Genomic DNA, 18,019 nt, shown 5'->3' on the forward strand with positions numbered 1-18,019 from the left:
TTTTAAACCTATTTTGTGTGAACATATGGGGAACATTTTTTCCAAAGGGCATCCTTCCTTTTCTCATGCAGATTTTAAATTGTATGCAGGTGGCCAATTAAGAAACAGCTTATCATTTGCTTTTGGAATTTAATACAAATAAAATGCTTGACTTTTTGAGGTTCTTTGAAATTGAACATTTACCCACAAAGCAAGGGGCCAGAAGGCGGAGCCAGGTGGGCAAGGTACTCTCAGATCACATTATCTCCCATTGTCCTCTAACGTATGTCTTGATTCTTTCCTGCCCAGCTCTAGCTTCATCTTTTATATTGTTTATTTACTTTTTTGCTTGTCTAGGCTAAAAACTTTAAGCTCCTCATTGAAGACGGTGTTTGTGACTTTTTTGTTCTCCCCTGTAGCCTTAGTACCAAGAATAGTTTCTGTCATGTGGCATATGCTCAACAAATACTTGTTGAATGACTGAATGAATGAATCGGTAAGTATGTTTAATGCATCTAGCAATTACTTGGACACATTTTTACAATAGAATAATTGGGGGAAATAGGATTCTTGTTTTGAAAATATCCCCAGTGATTCCTGCACTGTTTGTATCTATAGGGAATCACTTAAATATGAGTTCATGTACGGAGCAGGAACAACCTTTTGTAGCTCACTTTGGAGAACCTGGCTTGAAATAGCATCCAGATTAGGGAGGAAAAAAAAAGCCAAATAACACACCATGGCTAGAGTGAACCATGAGAGAGCGCATCATTCTGTCTAGGGATAAAGCTCAACACTCAACCTGTCCCAGCTAGAAGAGAGACTGTCTTATGGTTCTAAGACATTTAACTTAGCATAGCACTTTTCTTTTGGTAGAAAATATCAGTGAAATATATTCCTGTTTGTACTTTTGTGTCTCCAAGGCAGGTTCAACGTAGTTGTTGTTTTAATGTATTTGAAATACCTGCAGTGTGCCATTTTCTACTAGTGCAGATGAGGAAAAATGTCTCTTACTGCAGCTTCAAAATTATAGCAGATTAGAAAAATATACCTTAAAGTGCTATTTTGGTGGACTCCTGAGGAGCCAGTAACATAAGATTATATATATATATTAGCAGTCAACTGACTCATTTTAACTAACTGGAGACATTTCCCCAAGGTCATTTGTAATCTCACATTCCTAAATTGCTGTGCATGGAAGAGCCACGTTGCTGTACCTGTCACCTTTGTAGCAAGGTGATGTAAGCCAAGATGGTCAGAATCTGCAGCAATGTGTGCAGCAGGTTCCTTCATCTTACTGTGTGGGTCATAAAACTATGTTCATTTATTCCATAAATGCAAAGTGTCTACTCTGAGCTAGATCCTGGAGTTAGGAAGAGGAAGAGTCCATTCTGTTCACAGTCAAGTAGCAGGAGGTAGGGAAAAGAGAAAAGTGAATGGGATGAAGTGCATAATGTTTTATCTATTGATGCTGTAGGCCAGTCATGCCCCTCATTTACGTGAGCCTGCCCTCATATAGTATCCAGATTAAATGCTTTTAAAATAAAGGTTAGAAAGGAAGTAAAACAAATCAGAACACTCCCTATGTTCTTTAGTGAAGATGAGGAATCAGAAGAAGTGGCATATTTCCTTGTGTTGTTAGTTAAGCAGGTTTGAGCTAGATACGTCAGCATTTGCTGACAGGTGTTACAGCAGTCAGTTTTTCTCCAGAGCACCAAAGGGCATACACTTATCCTTAGACCACAGGAGCTAAACTGGAGTAGGAGGACTGCTGTCGTTTTATGACACGATTTAAATATTAGAAAGTAGGGAGATGTAATTATTAGAAAAAGTAACACAGCACAAGTAGATTAACTGTATTAAGAAGTAAATGTATCATATGTTCTTTAGGTAAGTTCATTATATTGTTGCGTTAAAAGGATGCCTTCTTGGAGACAGGGAATGACCAAAATGGATTGATTGGCCTTCTATCTGACAAGCCTCTTGGAGGTAACCAGTTCTGTTACAACTTTAGATAATCGTGTTAAATTAAGCCATGAGGTATGACAGGATGCAAAATGCAAAGAACAAGTCTAACACCATGCTAAGTGTGAATGAAAGCCTGAGAGTTGCCAATTTTATAAGGTGTTAAGAAAGACACCTTTTTTGAAATTTGACCTAAGGGGTAAAAAAGTAAGCCTCACTATCTGAAAACATATTTGCACCATAGACCTTAAAATAATCTGTTGTGTATCTATAGACTATTGTTTTGATCATCTGTATCAAATCTATTAAGTATTAGTTACTGAATTCTGAATGTAGGGTTTATTTCTTTACTCTGCTTATTGTAGTCATTGACATTCATAACCTTTCCCAGTGAGGCTTACAGCAGAGAGTCTGGGACGCAGGCCCCAGACTATTAGGATTTTATGAATCCTCCCCTTCTGTTAATGACCTAGAGTTCTGGTATTCTCTCTTAGACAGCTGGGGATCTTTTTGCCATAACCCTTGTAATTGTTTATATGGCTTTCCTGGGCTGCTGATGGCAGTACAGCAGCCTTCTTTGTTCCTGGGATTGTGTTCCTCAGAATGGATAGGAAGGAGGCATCTCTAGCAGACAGATGTGAGAGCAATCTCCCCACCCCAAGTTTCCTATCACCCATTTTTATCACCACAAAACAGTTAAAGGCTGAAAATAAGATGGCTAAATCACTGCAATGATTTATCTTATTTTTGTGACTTAAAAGCTAGTTTGCCACTATATGTATATGCTCTTGAGTATGTCAAGCCACGATTTAGAGCTTGGGCCTTCCTCCTAATTCCCTTTACCAAATTCTGAGCAATGCATTTTGCTGATTGCAGTCCAGACTCAGAGTTCCTGCCAGACCACATCCCTACTCTTGGTTTCTTTTATGTTTTCTCTTTTAAACACACGTGCTATGCCAAGCAATTTCCAACCTAATGGGAATCAATTAAAATGAGAAAACATGGAAGTGTATTCACTGCTTGTTCTCTGCTCTCTTACATAATTTATAATGTGTTCTACTCAACTACCTGAGTATTGGTCGGTGACCTCTGAGCCCATTCGAATAGACGTTCATAGACATTGCCATCGTAACAGCCAAGTGCTGAGTTTAAGCTCTGATCCGTGAAGTCAAAAGCATCAGTTAACAAGATGGCATCCTTCCTGTGAGAGAAAACAAGAGTTTGTGAGTATTTTAGATTGCTCTTATGAATCTAATTAATCAGGGATGGTGAATAACAACATCTAATTAGAGGTTGCATCATTATTCACTTTTGAACAACTCAGCTTTAATTTTTTAAACTTTTTAATTTTTGATCAGTTATATATACCATAGTATAAAGAGTCTAGTAGTCTTCAAGGCTTGTTAGTTAAAATCAGTATATCCCCGTCCCACCTCTACTTCCTCCACCCTGCAATCAGTCTTGGTCTTTTAGCTGCTATTTTTGGTATTTACTTGACTATCTCTAAATGTCTTGTTTGGATTGCTACTTCTTGATTGTTCAGTTTTAGATATTGTCTTTTGAGTCTGCATTACAAAAGATATGTTTTTAGTCCCCTCCCTTCACCCCTATCTCATCCCCGCTCTCTCCTGTTTCTTCCCCTTGGCCTTCCCACTCCCAGTATGTAGTTTAAATACTGGTCAGACTTGCATTTGGTACTTATATGGTTATGACTATATGTCTGCATATTATTGTGACTTTATGTATCCTGCTCACAGTTGAGCTGTGTCCCCACCATGTCTCTCCTATTAAGAGGGATCTACTTCCTGGCCTGCTATTTCTCTCTCCAACACTCATCATCCTTAGTGATTTCATTGTCTACCTGAATGTTCCTCTAAAACGTGGCTTCTCAGTTCATGGATCTTCTCCTTTGACCTTGTTCTACAGCCCCGCCTTGTGATTCTCCACCAGGATCCCACCCCAAGATTTGACGGCAACATCTGTACCTTCCCCGCGATGCAGATGGCATTCCTTTCACCATCCCTGCTCTTTTAGCTTACTCCCTCTAGTCTTTTGACTCTGATAACCCTTTTTTTAATTTTCTGGGTTTTTTAAAGGTTATATTATATTATATTATTTGTTTATGAGAGAGAAAGAGAGTGAGAGTGAGCAGGGGAGGGGCAGAGGAGAGGGCGAGAAGATCCCAAGCAACTCTACACTCAGCTTGGAGCCCCACTGGGGCTTGATCTCACCACTGTGGGATGATGACCTGAGCTGAATTTAAGAGTCAGATGCTTAACTGACTTAACTGACTGAGTCTTCCAGGCAACCCCCCTTTTTTTCTTTTTTCAAGCAATAAAATGTGCTTTATTTTAGCCTATTGAATGAAATGTTTTTTAACCTTTTTTTTTTTTTAAGTTTATTTACTTATTTTTTAGAGAGCATGCACACGTGCAGGGGAGGGGCAGAGAGAAGGAGAGAGGGAATCCCAAGCAGGCTCTGCCCCGGCAGCACTGAGCCCAATACAGGGCTCCATCTCACCCATGGTGAGATCACGGCCTGAGCTGAAATCAAGAGTCCAGTTGCCCAACGGATTGAGCCACCCAGGTGCCCCTGAATGAAATATTTAAAAAAATTGTTCACATACTTCTCTTTCTTTTTTAACAAAGGGTAGAAAGCATAACATGCGATTTTTTATACTCTTCCCTAGCCCTCCTTTCGCAAAGCATTTGAGATGACTGGGATACTGTACCTACCTATTTTAATCCTCTCTGGATGACCCTCCATCATCGCTGTGAGGTGATTTTCATTTAGGGCTGTTTATACTTCCTTGACCTTACTGGCACCTGCCACTTACTTAATGTCGCTCATCCTCCTGGTGGTCTCCCTTCCTTTCTTATTCAGCTGAAATTCCATGGTCTTTTATATTCACTTCCTCAAAAATATATTCCACATTTTTCACTGACTGTGTGACATCACCTTTGTGGCTCTATATGGCCGACCGGAAACCAGTACCGACCGGTGTAACGGTCCTTACCGGGGTCCTTACCGTGGGCCCTTCCGGCTGCCTAGCAATCCTATGACATTGCTCTCGTTCCTGTACTCTTTTATTCTCTTCGGGGATTATTTCACATCTTCTCTCTAATCCTTAAATCCATGCCACCTGCCTCCCTATCTCTCTCTCTCCGATGGCTCTTCGTCCCATTTCACTGATAAAATGGAAGCAGTAAGAGCACATCCACACGTTCTCACCTGTGCACCTATAGGTATGGTGCTTTCTCTATTTTTAGCACAGGCATGTAGTTCTGGCTCCCAGCTCTCGCCAGTCCTTCTCTGTCCAGTAGATGCCTTCTGCTCTTGCCTACCAGAAAACGATGTTCTAGAAATTCTCTTGCCTTTGCCTTACAATGTCAAAGTCCCCATCTCTACTGAATCGTTTTCGCACGTGAACATGGTGTGCTATCCCCCATCTTAACAACAAGCTTTGAGTCTGTTTCCTTCTCCATCATCTATTCCAGATCTTGACTCCCCTTTATGATAAAGCTCCTTAAAAGTGTTGTACTTGTTTATGCTTTGCTATTTCTTCTTCCCCACCTGTTCTTGTAGACTGGATCTGTTCAGGTTTTAACTTCTGCCACTCTACTGAAATAGTTCTTGTCAAGGCCTCCTCTTCTTCATCTTTGGAGGGTCCCAAGACTCAGTACTCCAGCCTCTTCTCTGTATCCAGTCACTCCATGGGATATCCTCATGGCTTTAAATACCAGCCATATGCTAATGACTTCCAAATTGATCTCTCCAGTCTCACTTAACCTGCATTTTAACATCTTCCTTAATTTCTAACAGGCTCTTCAAACTTAACATGTTCAAAACCAAACCCCTGGGGCACCTGGCTGGCTCAGTCAATAGAGTGTGTGATTCTTGATCTCAGCGTTGTGAGTTTGAACCCCATGTTTGGTGTAAAGATTATTTAAATAAATAAAACTTAAAAAAATAAAGAGCCAAACTCCTGATCTTCTACAGCTTTTCCTGTGCATCCTGCCCAAACCCGGCACATTTATAGTAAATAGCTACTCTGGCCAAAAACCTGAGCTCCTCTCTGTCGCATACATCCTGTACCTAATCTGTCAGCAAATCCTATTCTATCTTCCAAATATATCCAAACTTTAGTCACCTCCCACCACCTCCAGTGCTGGCACCCAGTCTAACCCATCGTCATCTTTCACTTGGATTATTGAGGTAGCCTCCTAGCTGGGCTCCCTGCTTTTTATCCGTCCCCTCCCCAGTTCCTTACTGTCGCAACTGGAGTGATCCTTTAGAAAAATACATCAGATGACTTCACACTGTGTCTTATGCTATGTTGAAAACCGTCCCCTTCTCACACAAAGTAAAAGCCAAAGTCTTAAGTCTTTGTGATGATCCCTACCCCCATCGTACCCCTCACCCCCCGCCCCAGTACACCCTACCTCTCTGCCCTCTGCCCTCACTCTCCACTTAGTCACATGGCTCCAGCCTCTGTGGCCTCTTCTCTGTTCTCTGGATGGATGTGCCAGGCATGCTCTGGCCTTCAACATTTGTACTTCTCTGCCTGGAGTGCTTCCCCCCTGCCCGCCCCCAGCCCATGGCTCCTCTCACCTCCCCTCCACTTGAGATCTTTCCTCCAACATCACCCTCTCTGGGAGGCCTTCTCTGACTTACTTAAAACCACTGTCCCTCCCACTGCACCCCCAGGATTCCTGATCCCCTTTCCTGCTTTCCTTTTCTTAGCAGTACCATTTTGCATACTGTTTGACTTATTTTTTCTGTCTGTGTTTGTCTCCTCTAGTCTACAAGCATTTGTGGCCTTTTCAGTCTGAAACTCATTACCTTCATTTGAAGAGTATTTTCTTGAATTATTTAATTAATGGCTTGTTCCCTTCTGTTTTCTCGGTCTGCTCTTTCTAGATCTGTTTTTTAGATAATGGACAGTTAGGATCAGTCTTCTTACTATTTTAATGTTTTTTCCTAATTTCTATCTTTTTGTCTTTTTGCTTTCTTTTCTGTGCAATTTATGCAACTTTATCTTCCAATCCTTCAATTGATTTTTTTCATTTCCACTATCATTTAAAATTTTTTTTGTGTGTGTTTTATTTATTTTTGAGAGAGAGAGAGAGAGAGAGAGACAGAGTGTGAGCGGGGGTGGGGCAGAGAAAGAGGGAGACGCAGAATCTGAAGCAGGCTCCAGGCTCTGAGCTGTCAGCACAGAGCCCAACGTGGGGCTCAAACTCACAAACCGTGAGATCATAACTTGAGCCGAAGTCAGTCAACCGACTGAACCACCCAGGCGCCCCCTGAATATTACTTTTTAAGAAATGACATTCTTGGGGCGCCTGGGTGGCGCAGTCGGTTGAGCGTCCGACTTCAGCCAGGTCACGATCTTGCGGTCCGTGAGTTCGAGCCCCGCGTCAGGCTCTGGGCTGATGGCTCACAGCCTGGAGCCTGTTTCCAATTCTGTGTCTCCCTCTCTCTCTGCCCCTCCCCCATTCATGCTCTGTCTCTCTCTGTCCCAAAAATAAATAAACGTTGAAAAAAAAAATTAAAAAAAAAAAAAAGAAATGACATTCTTGGCTTGTGGTTGGAATATTCCCTCTTAACTCTTTGAGGATATTACTTGTCTTTTAAAAAAAAGTCCTTCTCCCAGAAGATTCTCTTCTACCCTCCAAGTTATTTCGTTCTTGCTTGTTTGGGCTCTGTTTTATGTCAGGGGCTTCCCGCAGGTGTCTGGTGATCCCTGAGTGTCTGACCATAGCTAAGAGTGGGGCATTAGCTAGCTGCTTAGAAGTCTGGGTGTGCTTGTAGATATGTGGGATTCTCTATGGGGTGAATTGGGGGACCGTGGGGTCAGTGTCTTTGGCTCTCTCTCCTTTGGGCTTGTCAGATTCTCCAGAGAAGGAGTGTGCTATCATCTTCCTGTAGGCCACGAGCCTGGCTGCCAGCTTTCTGGGAACCAGGGAAAAGACGGCTGGGGGAGGGGGCTGTTAGCACGGGGCCTACAAACATTTGTTCAGGCTGCTGTTTTCTGAAGGGTAGCCTCATTCTCACCTATGCCTAATGTTTCCTGGCCCACAGACCCTCTGTGTACCCTTCTGCCAGGGTGAGGTCAAGGAAAAGGCTCAAAACCACTCACAGAGAAGGAGGGGAACTGAGGGTTCAGAGCCTTCTGAAACAGACTTCCAGCCCATCCTGTGGGTCTTACCTTCATCCCCATTGCCAGAGGTACACAGCGCTACTAGTTCTTGGGGTTCTTTGGTATAACTTGTTTCCCACTTCTGATTTATGATCCAGTTTCCCCAGGTCTGCTAAATCACTGTCCATTTACTTTCTTATATTTAGGTTACCTTTCCTGTTTTCTTTCTTTTTGTGGGTCTATACCTTTTTAAAAGTTTTAATCCCTTTGCTGATGTTTTGTTGGGTTTCAGGAGAACAAAAGTAAATGCATATGTTCAACGTGCCATCTTCATCTGAATGTCCCCCAACTGAGATTTTACGACCTTACGACCCCTTAAACAACTATAAACTGGGTCAGCTAAGTGCCATTTCACACAGAGCTGGTTCTTAGCATCACATGGAATAGCGTGCCATCCTTTATTTGTCATCTCAGAAATCAGAGGTTGATACTAAGTAATCAAGCAGAGAATTGTGACACAGAACTTTTGTAAGCATGGAGTCTGTAACATACCTGACAACCTTGCAATAATAGGAAGATTACTTAAGTACATATGTGAGTAAATCAGTTTGTGGGTTCAGTGCACGCATAAGTTGCCTATTTGTGTCAGTGCTGCTGGTCTTGTCCTAAGTTGTAAGTCTTTGGCACCAAGGCAAGCGCTTAGAAATGCCGTTGCAGGTTAAGAACAATCATGCTTATGAAGTGTTAAGGTGATCTTTTGTGTTTTCATCATCACTGCCAATCAGGGCTAGAATATTATTGTCTTCATGTACTTTAAATGCTGAGCATTTCCTGGGCTCTTGGGCGGTTCAGTTGTTTTAGCATCCAACTCTCGATTTTGGCTCAGGCCATGATCTCATGGTTGGGTTCTAGCCCCTCGTCGGGCTCTGAGCTGAGCGTGGAGTCTGCTTGGGATTCTCTCTTTTCCTTTCTCTCTGCCCCTGCCCCACTCATGCTTTCTCTCACAAAATAAGTAAACTATTAAAAAAAATGCCAAGCATTTCCAGATTAGATACACTTGGGCTGAACTCTGCAATACTCAGTTCTGCTATTAGCGGTTCCCACCACTGGAGTCTGTACGTTAGGGAAAGTTTAATACCTGGGATATAATTCTATAAAATGTATTTTTGACAGTTTTGATGATTTAATTGAACATTTACCGACTGCCAAGTATCTGTTAGGTGCTTATGTGAAGCCATAAATGGTTTGTAACATGTTGCATGTTGTTAGAAATAAAACTAATTTGATCTAGTCTTTTTTTTTTTTTTAAACTTTGTCATGAGTAGCTTATTTTTTAAATTTCAAATCTTTTTCCTTTTTATTATCTTAGTCTTGTAGATTATGTGAGCTATTGGGGGTCGTAGGGTAAGAGTCACACACACACACACACTATACCACCCCATATAAAACGGCATCATATTTCCTCAGAAAAGGTGGCATTCTCAAGGCAGCCCATTTTTCACTTAAGGACAGTGGTGACTGCTCTATTATTTTAATTTCTTTCTTCCAGTGCTCTGTTCAGGTTGGGGCTTTGGTTTTAATGTTTTTAAAGTGATCATTTAGATTATATATAATGTAACAGAATGAAAGTATTGCATTAATATGTCATGACCCTAAACTACACTGCATTATGTTGCATTTAAGAACTATTTGTATTATTGTTTTATGAATCAGTGTATGAATTGCTGAGTTTAAAAAAAAAATCTCACCTTGGAGCTGAGGAAGGATTAAAATAAGTTTAGTCAACTTAGTAGGAACTGGCTTAAACACATTCAACAAAGACCAGGATGCGTTTGAAATAAACAGTAGCCCCACCTTAACTTTCATACAGTTGAGAGCACATACTCTGGGGTCAGACAGGCCCCAGATTGTATCTGGCTCCTCCCTGGCTGACTGTGAGACCCTGGGCAAGTTACGTAACTCCCCTCAGCCTGAATTTTCTCCCCAGTAAAATGGGGAGATTAACAGTATTTGTTTCAAAAGGCTATAAGGACTAAATGAGATGATGTATGTGAAAGCTTTTGGCATAATGCCTGGCACACATAAATGTTCCTTAAATGTTAGTCATGATTCAGACTCATTAAAGTTTACATATTATGAATATGTGGTATGCTTCCTTTAGATACTATTCCTATTTCCTTTACAATGTTGAAGAGTTCAATTGAGATAGTGAGATAATTTGTTTTTAAACATTTTTATTTCTAATTTTTTTCTTTCACTAATCCATAATGCTTTATGTTGATGTAATTAATTATGCTAGAGTGTAAACCTCTCCAGAGTGGTTTGCTGCTTTTGCCAGACCCCACTTAGCAAGATTTTGGAGCTGAAGATTTTGGAGTTTGAAGTGAACAAAGGGTCTAGGGCTAGTCTCTGAAGCTCACCATGGTTTAAGGGCCAGCCACTTACCGGATGAGGGGGAGCAGATCCAGGTAGGCTGTTCTCACCGCATCCACTTGGGCCCCAGATAGGAAGCCATCGTGAAGAAAGTCACCCGAGTTTGTCAGGATGCCATGTAAAGCATAGAGGTCACAGAGGCGTTTGAGCACCTGCTGAATTGCTGGTTCATTTTCTAGTTTGTCCAGAGTTTCTGTAAAATTCTTTACACTGACATAATGGCAGTGTGCCTAAAAGACACAAAGATACATTAGCTTCTGATTTCTGACCTCAGAAGTCCTGGAAGCTTAGGAAGACTGCTGGAATAAGCCCCCTGTGGCCATGTGTTTCCCAGCGGGCTGGCAGCTGCCTTTTCTCCTGGCTGTGGGTCTGACTGAGCCTTTTTGATGGTGTGTGTGTGTGCGTGCGCACGCAGGCGTGTGCTTATGTTGGGGGCTTGTGGGCTCTGGAGCTCGGCCCTTAGCTTCCTTATTTTGTTTGGGGGAAATTTCAAATAGATTTGAAAAGTAGAAAGAATACAGGGGTATTGGAGGCTGGCCTGGAGACAGTGGAGGACAGTACCACTCTTCTTGAGAAAACAGCTGTTTATTGTTTGCCATGTTCAAGGCAGTGGTGTGTGTGTGTATATATGTGCTTGTGTACGTTGTGGAGGAGAGAAAGTAGAGGCTCAAGATAGACACAAAATTTATCCCAGCTAGAGAGTAAACTCTGTGAGGTAAGCAGGGCTGTTATTTAGCCCATATCCAACAGTCTTGCTTTGTTACTGGTTAAAATAAGACTTTCAGGCTCCTGGCTGGCTCAGTCGGTGGAGCATATGACTCTTGATCTCAGGGTCATAGTTTCAAGGCCCACATTGGGCACAGAGCTTACATAAAAAGCATAAAACTTTTGGTACCAGTTGGTAAGTGACCACTGCCCTCAACCCTGTGAGAGCCCCTTGGGTCAGCCAGGATCCTTCCCTGGGACTTCCTCCTCCCCACAGCTCAGCAAATAAAGGATGAATGCCTGGCCCAGCAGGAGACTTTCAGGCCTCTGCCTCCATTAGGCCTGAAGTGCTTTCTGACTGGCCCTTGCCCCTGCCCTACCAGTTGTTAGGTATTTTGAATATTCCACTTCTCTCCAAGACAAATCACACTATAGTTATCAGGTGAGGTATATGAATTCCATGGGGGCAGGTGGGTAGGGAGGAAAGGAGAGCATATTAAATTCTTCTCAAATCTTTATGTATAGACAGATTAGCTGGTGATCTTGTCAAAATGCAGATATCCAGATAGCTTCCCAGTAAGGCCTTAAGTAGCTAGGCTTAGACTGTCTTGAGGGTTCAAAGAAATTTACTCAGGGGGACAAAGAATGGGAAAGGCCATTTGAGTCAGGGGGGATTTCCTGTGCACATGGCTGTACTTGCAGGAGGCTACAAGCAGTCTACTGAGGGGAGGACAGACTGTACACATTAGGGCAGGTGGGCTACCCGGGACCTGGGTCAGTAAAGGGCCATGAATGACATGGTTGGTGATGTGGAGAACAAATGCAAAAGAAATGTAGATGAAATTAAATTTCCTTATAAGTTGCAGCCCATTGACAAGTACTTGAGACAGGCCGAATGTGACATTCCTCCAGGAACTTCCAACTGCCTTAATGTTAATACCTTACTAGAGGAAAAAGCCTTAGCTTGACAACAGCCGGGTCTTCAGGATCCTGTAACTTATGAAAATCCTTTCAGAGACTTCCTTTGTGTCTACCCCTCCCAGCTTAAAAGTATATAATCACTTGCTCCTTACAACCCCACGGCAGCTCTTTCAACCCGTGGGTCCTGTCCCTGTGCTTTAACAAAACTACCTTTTTTTGCACCGAAAACGTCTCAAGAAAGAATTCCTTCTTGACCGTTTGCTCTTGAAGCCTGCATCAAATCACATCAGTTGGGGTTTCATTTTGTGGGGGTCAGAGAACCACCAAAGTCTTCCACAGGGAAGTGACCCCATCAGGTCTCTCACTTTGGGAGGGATCTGCCTTTCCCACGGAGCCTCCGCACGGGTGCGAATGCCACCACTTTGCCACCTGGACCTGGTGTCGTCACAGGCACGCAGAGTTTGCAATATTTGGAGGTAGAAGAGGGACAGATGTGCTCTGCTGCCTCTGTGGAGTCAGACAGCCCTCCGTGCTCAAACCGGATAGACCCTGCTCCCCTGTTCTAAGCTGAGGGCCACATCCTTAATTTCTCAGGACCATGGGTTGTGGAGTGCAGTGATCAAAAAAGAACTGCCTGAGGGCCCCGGCCTCTGCTTCTGTGACAGGGTGAACCCCACTTTGGCACCATGCTCTGAACATAGTGAACTTTATTTACTTTTTGTATATGTTGGTTTAAATCTTGCATCCTGCCTAATTTGGGTGAGGGGGTGGGATGTGTTGCATTGCCAGGTGCATCTTTAATTTTACATGTATTAACTCATTTAATCTTCATAATCATCATAAAAGGTAGGTACTGTTATGAGCTCCATTTTGCAGATGAGACTGAGGCACTGAAAGATTAAATTCCTCACCCAAGGTCACATGGCTAGTAAGTGGTAGCAACGAGATCCATATCAGAATAGTCCACCTCCCGGTTAACAGTCTGTGCTCTTAACTACTACGCTGTGTTGCCAAAGCCAGTAGAGACCGAGGCTGGATTATAGTGGGTACCAGCATTTGCTCCAGTGGTGCTAGGGACTGACATCTCTCCGAGGCAGAGTCTCAGATTATAGGGTGAGAGCCCATCCATCAGAGCTTAAAGTTCCTGTCGATGCCCCTTTGTTTTACATACTGGGAAGTTACAGGCCAGAAAAGGAAGGACAACCAGGGGTCAGTCACATAGAGAGGAAACTCCTACAGAACTTAGGCCAGGGCTTGTTCCTTGTCCACCACTCTGCCACTGTCCCCAGTCCCCTTGTGTTGTTGTCACTCTCTACCTGCATATTTCTGGTTTCTAGATGGGACCCGGTGGGTGCTTAAGGTTCCCGCAGAGTACGTGGTTCTTCCAAAGCATGAAGCTCAGACATTGCAGATTTCTCTGCCCATTATGACTTTGGAGATTTATCTTGGGCACCATCTCCCCAGGAAGCCACTTTTCTTCAGCTTACAATGGCTGGGGGAGAAGGGACTTGCTCTTCTCCTCTAGACTGGCTGAGCTTGGTGCCCCTAGAATTTGGGGATCACCTCCCTCCCTCACACACAGTGGCTCTCTGGGGACACGGCTTGCATCCATGAGGGAAAAGAAAGCAAAGCAAAGCATCATAACTATTTCCTACCTCTGGGACTTAATTCCTTTTAGTTCTGTTTCCTCATCCTTAAAATGGAGATTATGCTGCTCTCACCCCCAGGGTTGTGTGTGTTAAATGAGGTAACCCTGGCACGCATTGTCTGGCCCTTTGGAAGGCAGGGCATAGGTTTGGAAAATGGATGAATGAATAATGGGCAGCTGTGGTTCCTTTTTGGATGAGAGTCTGATGAGAGCGCAGCCTCAGCTCACCCTCCTGTGTGTTAATAGGACATTTAGCATAGCAGGGAGTGCCCCTGCGGTGGACACAGCCCAGTGGATGGTGGCAGAGTTAATACCAGCACCAGCTGATGTGGGAGGGGTGGTGGGTCACCAGGTGGCACTCATGCCCAGCCTGCCGCTTGAGGGCTGCTACCAAACACTTCTTTGGGCTTTCCTGCCATTTCCTGGGCCTGATGCCTGAGGATTGAAGTGTTCACCATGGTTTTCCAGCTGTAGGTAGGATCAGAGTGCCAGCTGCCTAAGCTCGAGCTCTTTCTCACCCATTACTCTCTGAGACTTGTTCCTTACTTCTGTGCTCTTAATATGCCTGCATCTACTCACTTTTCTCCATGCCCTCTGCCAGGTTCATGGTTGGGACCACCCTCAGTCCTTGCCCAGACTGCTGCTGCCTGCTCCTGACTGGCCCCCATTGCTCCCTAGGCAGCCTGCATGACTCTTCTACAATGAAACTCTCATCACCTCACTCCCCTGATACAAAGTCTGCAAAGATGTCCCATTGCAACGAAAACAAAACCAAACTTCTCGCAGTGATGCAGAAGGTCCCAGGCCTAGCCTATCTTTTCTCCTCCCCAACCTGCCTTCCTCTTCTGCTTTCAGGCTTCCTCCTGTAGCTCCTCCTTGAGGATCTGTATTTTCTCAAGCACCATGCCTTTTCTTGCCTCTTCCTTCTTCACCTGCTGTTCCCTTTGCCAGGAAGTATTCATTTCCAAAACCAGAGCCTCTACCCTTTGGCTGGCTAATTTCAGCTCATCCTGGAAGTCTTGGCCTACATGCCACTTCTGGGAAGACTTTGTGGTCCTCAAGCTGGGTAGAGACGTACATCTCTGGGATCCTGTGGCAGCCTGTGTCTCACAGTGCCCAGCCCGATGCCTGGTGTTGAGGGGGTGGTCAAATATTTGCTGACTGAATGTGAATTATGCACAAACACAAAACATAGTAGAAATTGAAACAGACATCTAAGGATTGCCTGTGGGGCTAAGGGGAGACTTAACCTGCTTTTCTATCTGGGAGGAAATATTTGAACAACCTGAAGCAAATCCAATAACACTGCCTCATTACATTTTTTTTTTTTTTTTTTTTCCTAAGAGCTGTCAGCAAGATTGCTTTGGAGTTAAGTCCTTTAATTAAAATACCCTGCACGAAAGCCTTGGAAGTGAAATGAGGGCAGCCACTGAGCAGGGCTGGGGAATAATGGCAGAGCTCAGATTTTCTCAGCATGGTGGCCTGCTGGGGAAACCAAATAGGCCCCTTTCAGTTGGAGCTTCAGCTGATGGGCAGCTCACCTTAGCAGCCTGGACGTGCATGACAGTGGTCTGGTTCCATGCCTCATACCTGTCAGCCCCGGACTGCATCAGAGTCTGCAAGTGATGCATTGAGTCCTTTATGAGCCTGAAGGCCAAAGAAAAAAAGGTTCAGCTTCCTGACTGAGTGGGAAAGGGACTGGTGGAGTTTGGTCTCAGGCTGTCTGGGGTCCCTCAGAAGTAGAAATACAGTAATTCCCATTTATTGACTATTTGTGTTACAAGGCTAAATGCTACACATTATCTCTTTAACTCTTAAAAATTTTTTTTTGAATATTTATTTGGAGAGAGAGAGCTTGAGCAGGGGAGGGGCAGAGAAAGGAAGAGAGAGAGAATCCCAAATAGGCTCCAACTCGTGAATCATGAGATAATGACCCGAGCCTGAGCTGAAACCGAGAGTCAGATGCTTAACCAACTGAGCCATCCAGGTGCCCCTCTCTTGAACCCTTTTAAGGGTAGGCATTCCCAATTTACAGTGGGGAAAACTGAGTTCCAAACTGGTTAACTAACTGGTCCAGGGTCACATAACTAGTAACTAACTGGTCCAGAGTCACATAACTAGTAACTAACTGGTCCAGAGTCACATAACTAGCAGCTTAACCTCTGACCTGTAAAGCCTGAGCACTCTAGGGCAGGCACTGACCCTCCTTTGTAATGCAGACACCATCCTGATACCAGTAGCTTCTGTGGCTGAGCAAAGACAGTGGTTTTCCTGTAAAGGCTAGTGAGGCCTGTCAGTCACCCAGTCTGTTTCAGGTTCTTCCTAAGGAAACTTAAAAGGCAAGAAAAGAAAACCAAACAAACCCTTGTTCTCCAAACCACTAAATTGGTCATTTGCCATTTACTTAACCTTTTCCTTTTATTTTCTATTTCCTGACCATCCGCTCATGATCCTTGGAATTTGTATGCAAAGCAAACTGTTTATTAAGCAATATTTATTTTTTTTTCGTGTCAGGGAAAGATAAACAGATGTCACATTGAGGTCCAAGCAAAAGTCAGTATAATGGCATTTTAATTACCCTGAGCAGCCTTATTTTGCACTCTCTACCTCCCCTAACTAAAATATTAGATCTGTGAGGCTTAGGCTTTTCTTGACTGGTTTACTAATAGATCTGTAGTACCTAGAATAGTGCCTAGCACATTGTAGGAATTTAATATTTGTGGAATAAATAAATGAATGTCCAGAGTTGCTCGTGATTTTGAAACAATTATTAACTATCCTGGGAACCACAGGTTGGGGTATTAAGGCCTCTATGAATATTGGTGTTTACTTTTATTTATTTGTTGGTATTTACATACTGATGTGGTACTTACACATGGTACATTCGTTGCATTGCAAATCACAGTAAAAACCTATAGATATAAAAAGTTCCTTGCACTGGCCAGAGGGGTGATGTCCTACTAGCTCAATGAGGATGGGGAAGTGATGGTGGCTGATGGATGTGACTTCCTCTTCTCTGCCCACGGTGGCAGGAACTGAGAGGACTGAGGTTGGGGAAGGGGGTGCTTTTTAGAGGAGTATGCACGAATGCTCACCCATCCCATCCCAAAGGCCCTAGTGTAGGAAGGAGCCCGTCCCCAAGTGGAATGGCCAATTTCTTGCTCACCTGGCTGCCACGTGTGCCCAGGCCGTGGTGTAGAGTTGTGGGTGGAGGAAGTCAGCTGCTTTCTGGGCTGGGCACCTGGCCAGGTCAGGTGCAGTCAGGTATGCAACAGACTGAGGGAGAGATCTCTGCGATGTGAAGTCTTGGGATGCCTGAGCTTGCAGGTAGTTTTTCTCCAGAAACCTGGGGGTGGGGTGGGGGTGGGAGCCAATGAGCAGCGGGAGCCCTGTGGGATAGACCAGCGCCCCTATCTCCAAAAACACGCACTCTTACACTCCCTATAGGAGAACCAGGACCATGCAGTTTCTTGCCTGGTCCCTCCTGATGGTTATCCTCACCCCAAAGCCCTCCCCCCACCCCACCTCCCCAGCTGTGAGGCCCTCAGGGCCATGCACCCGGAGACTGTGGTTTCTTCCACAGTGAAAGGAGGCTGGAACTGCAGAGCTGGGTAGACACTCAGATCCTGAACCGAAACCCTTCTGGTATCTGAGCAAACAGAATTTATTCTTCTGGTTAGGATCTTGTGATTTGGGGATTTATGCTGAATTGTACAGTGGCAGCAGAGATTAAATTTTCTTACTTGAGAAAGGATAGGTGTAAGAAGGCTAACACGAGTGGGAGAATTACAGGTGACTCTCGGCTTTTTTCCTGTGATGATCCAGTGCTTATAGGCTCTGGGCTCAGCCAATCCTGGATTCCCAGGCAGCTCTGTTGAGACCTCTGTGATGCTTGTGGAAGTTACTTCACCTCCCTTGGCCTCAGTGTCTCCATATTTAGATGGAGATAATAATACTCACCTGATAGAAGGTTTGTGAAAACTGAGAAAATATTTGTATTGCTTTTATAATGTGGGACACAGAATTTCTAATACATGGTACTGTATCACCCTTATAATTAAAAAAAAAAACCACCATAATACTACATATTATAAAATTTTTCAAGAATATTATATAGCCTATTTGCTAGCAAGCCCTTTCTCCTTGCATGGGGAAACATGTGCCCTGTTGAGTCACCCGAGGATAGATAAATGTGAAAGGCCTGGTCAGTCCGAGCCCCCACAGAC

The 18,019-nt window shown here is 43.8% G+C and overlaps 1 protein-coding gene across 3 annotated transcripts in view; it reads right to left on the reverse strand.

Moving 5' to 3' along the window:
- Positions 1 to 18,019, reverse strand: part of ACOX2 (acyl-CoA oxidase 2) — a 30,173-nt gene that overhangs the window by 293 nt on the left and 11,861 nt on the right. For all 3 annotated transcript variants that reach the window (XM_043587790.1, XM_043587791.1, XM_043587792.1), the window contains 4 exons: positions 16,960 to 17,139; positions 15,335 to 15,440; positions 10,532 to 10,749; positions 3,013 to 3,145 (listed from right to left, as the gene is read on the reverse strand). In XM_043587790.1, coding sequence (XP_043443725.1) covers positions 3,013 to 3,145; positions 10,532 to 10,749; positions 15,335 to 15,440; positions 16,960 to 17,139 — 637 coding nt within the window. The remainder of the gene's footprint in view (positions 1 to 3,012; positions 3,146 to 10,531; positions 10,750 to 15,334; positions 15,441 to 16,959; positions 17,140 to 18,019) is intronic.

This window comes from Prionailurus bengalensis, chromosome A2, assembly GCF_016509475.1.
Source record: "Prionailurus bengalensis isolate Pbe53 chromosome A2, Fcat_Pben_1.1_paternal_pri, whole genome shotgun sequence".
Lineage (NCBI taxonomy): Eukaryota > Metazoa > Chordata > Mammalia > Carnivora > Felidae > Prionailurus > Prionailurus bengalensis.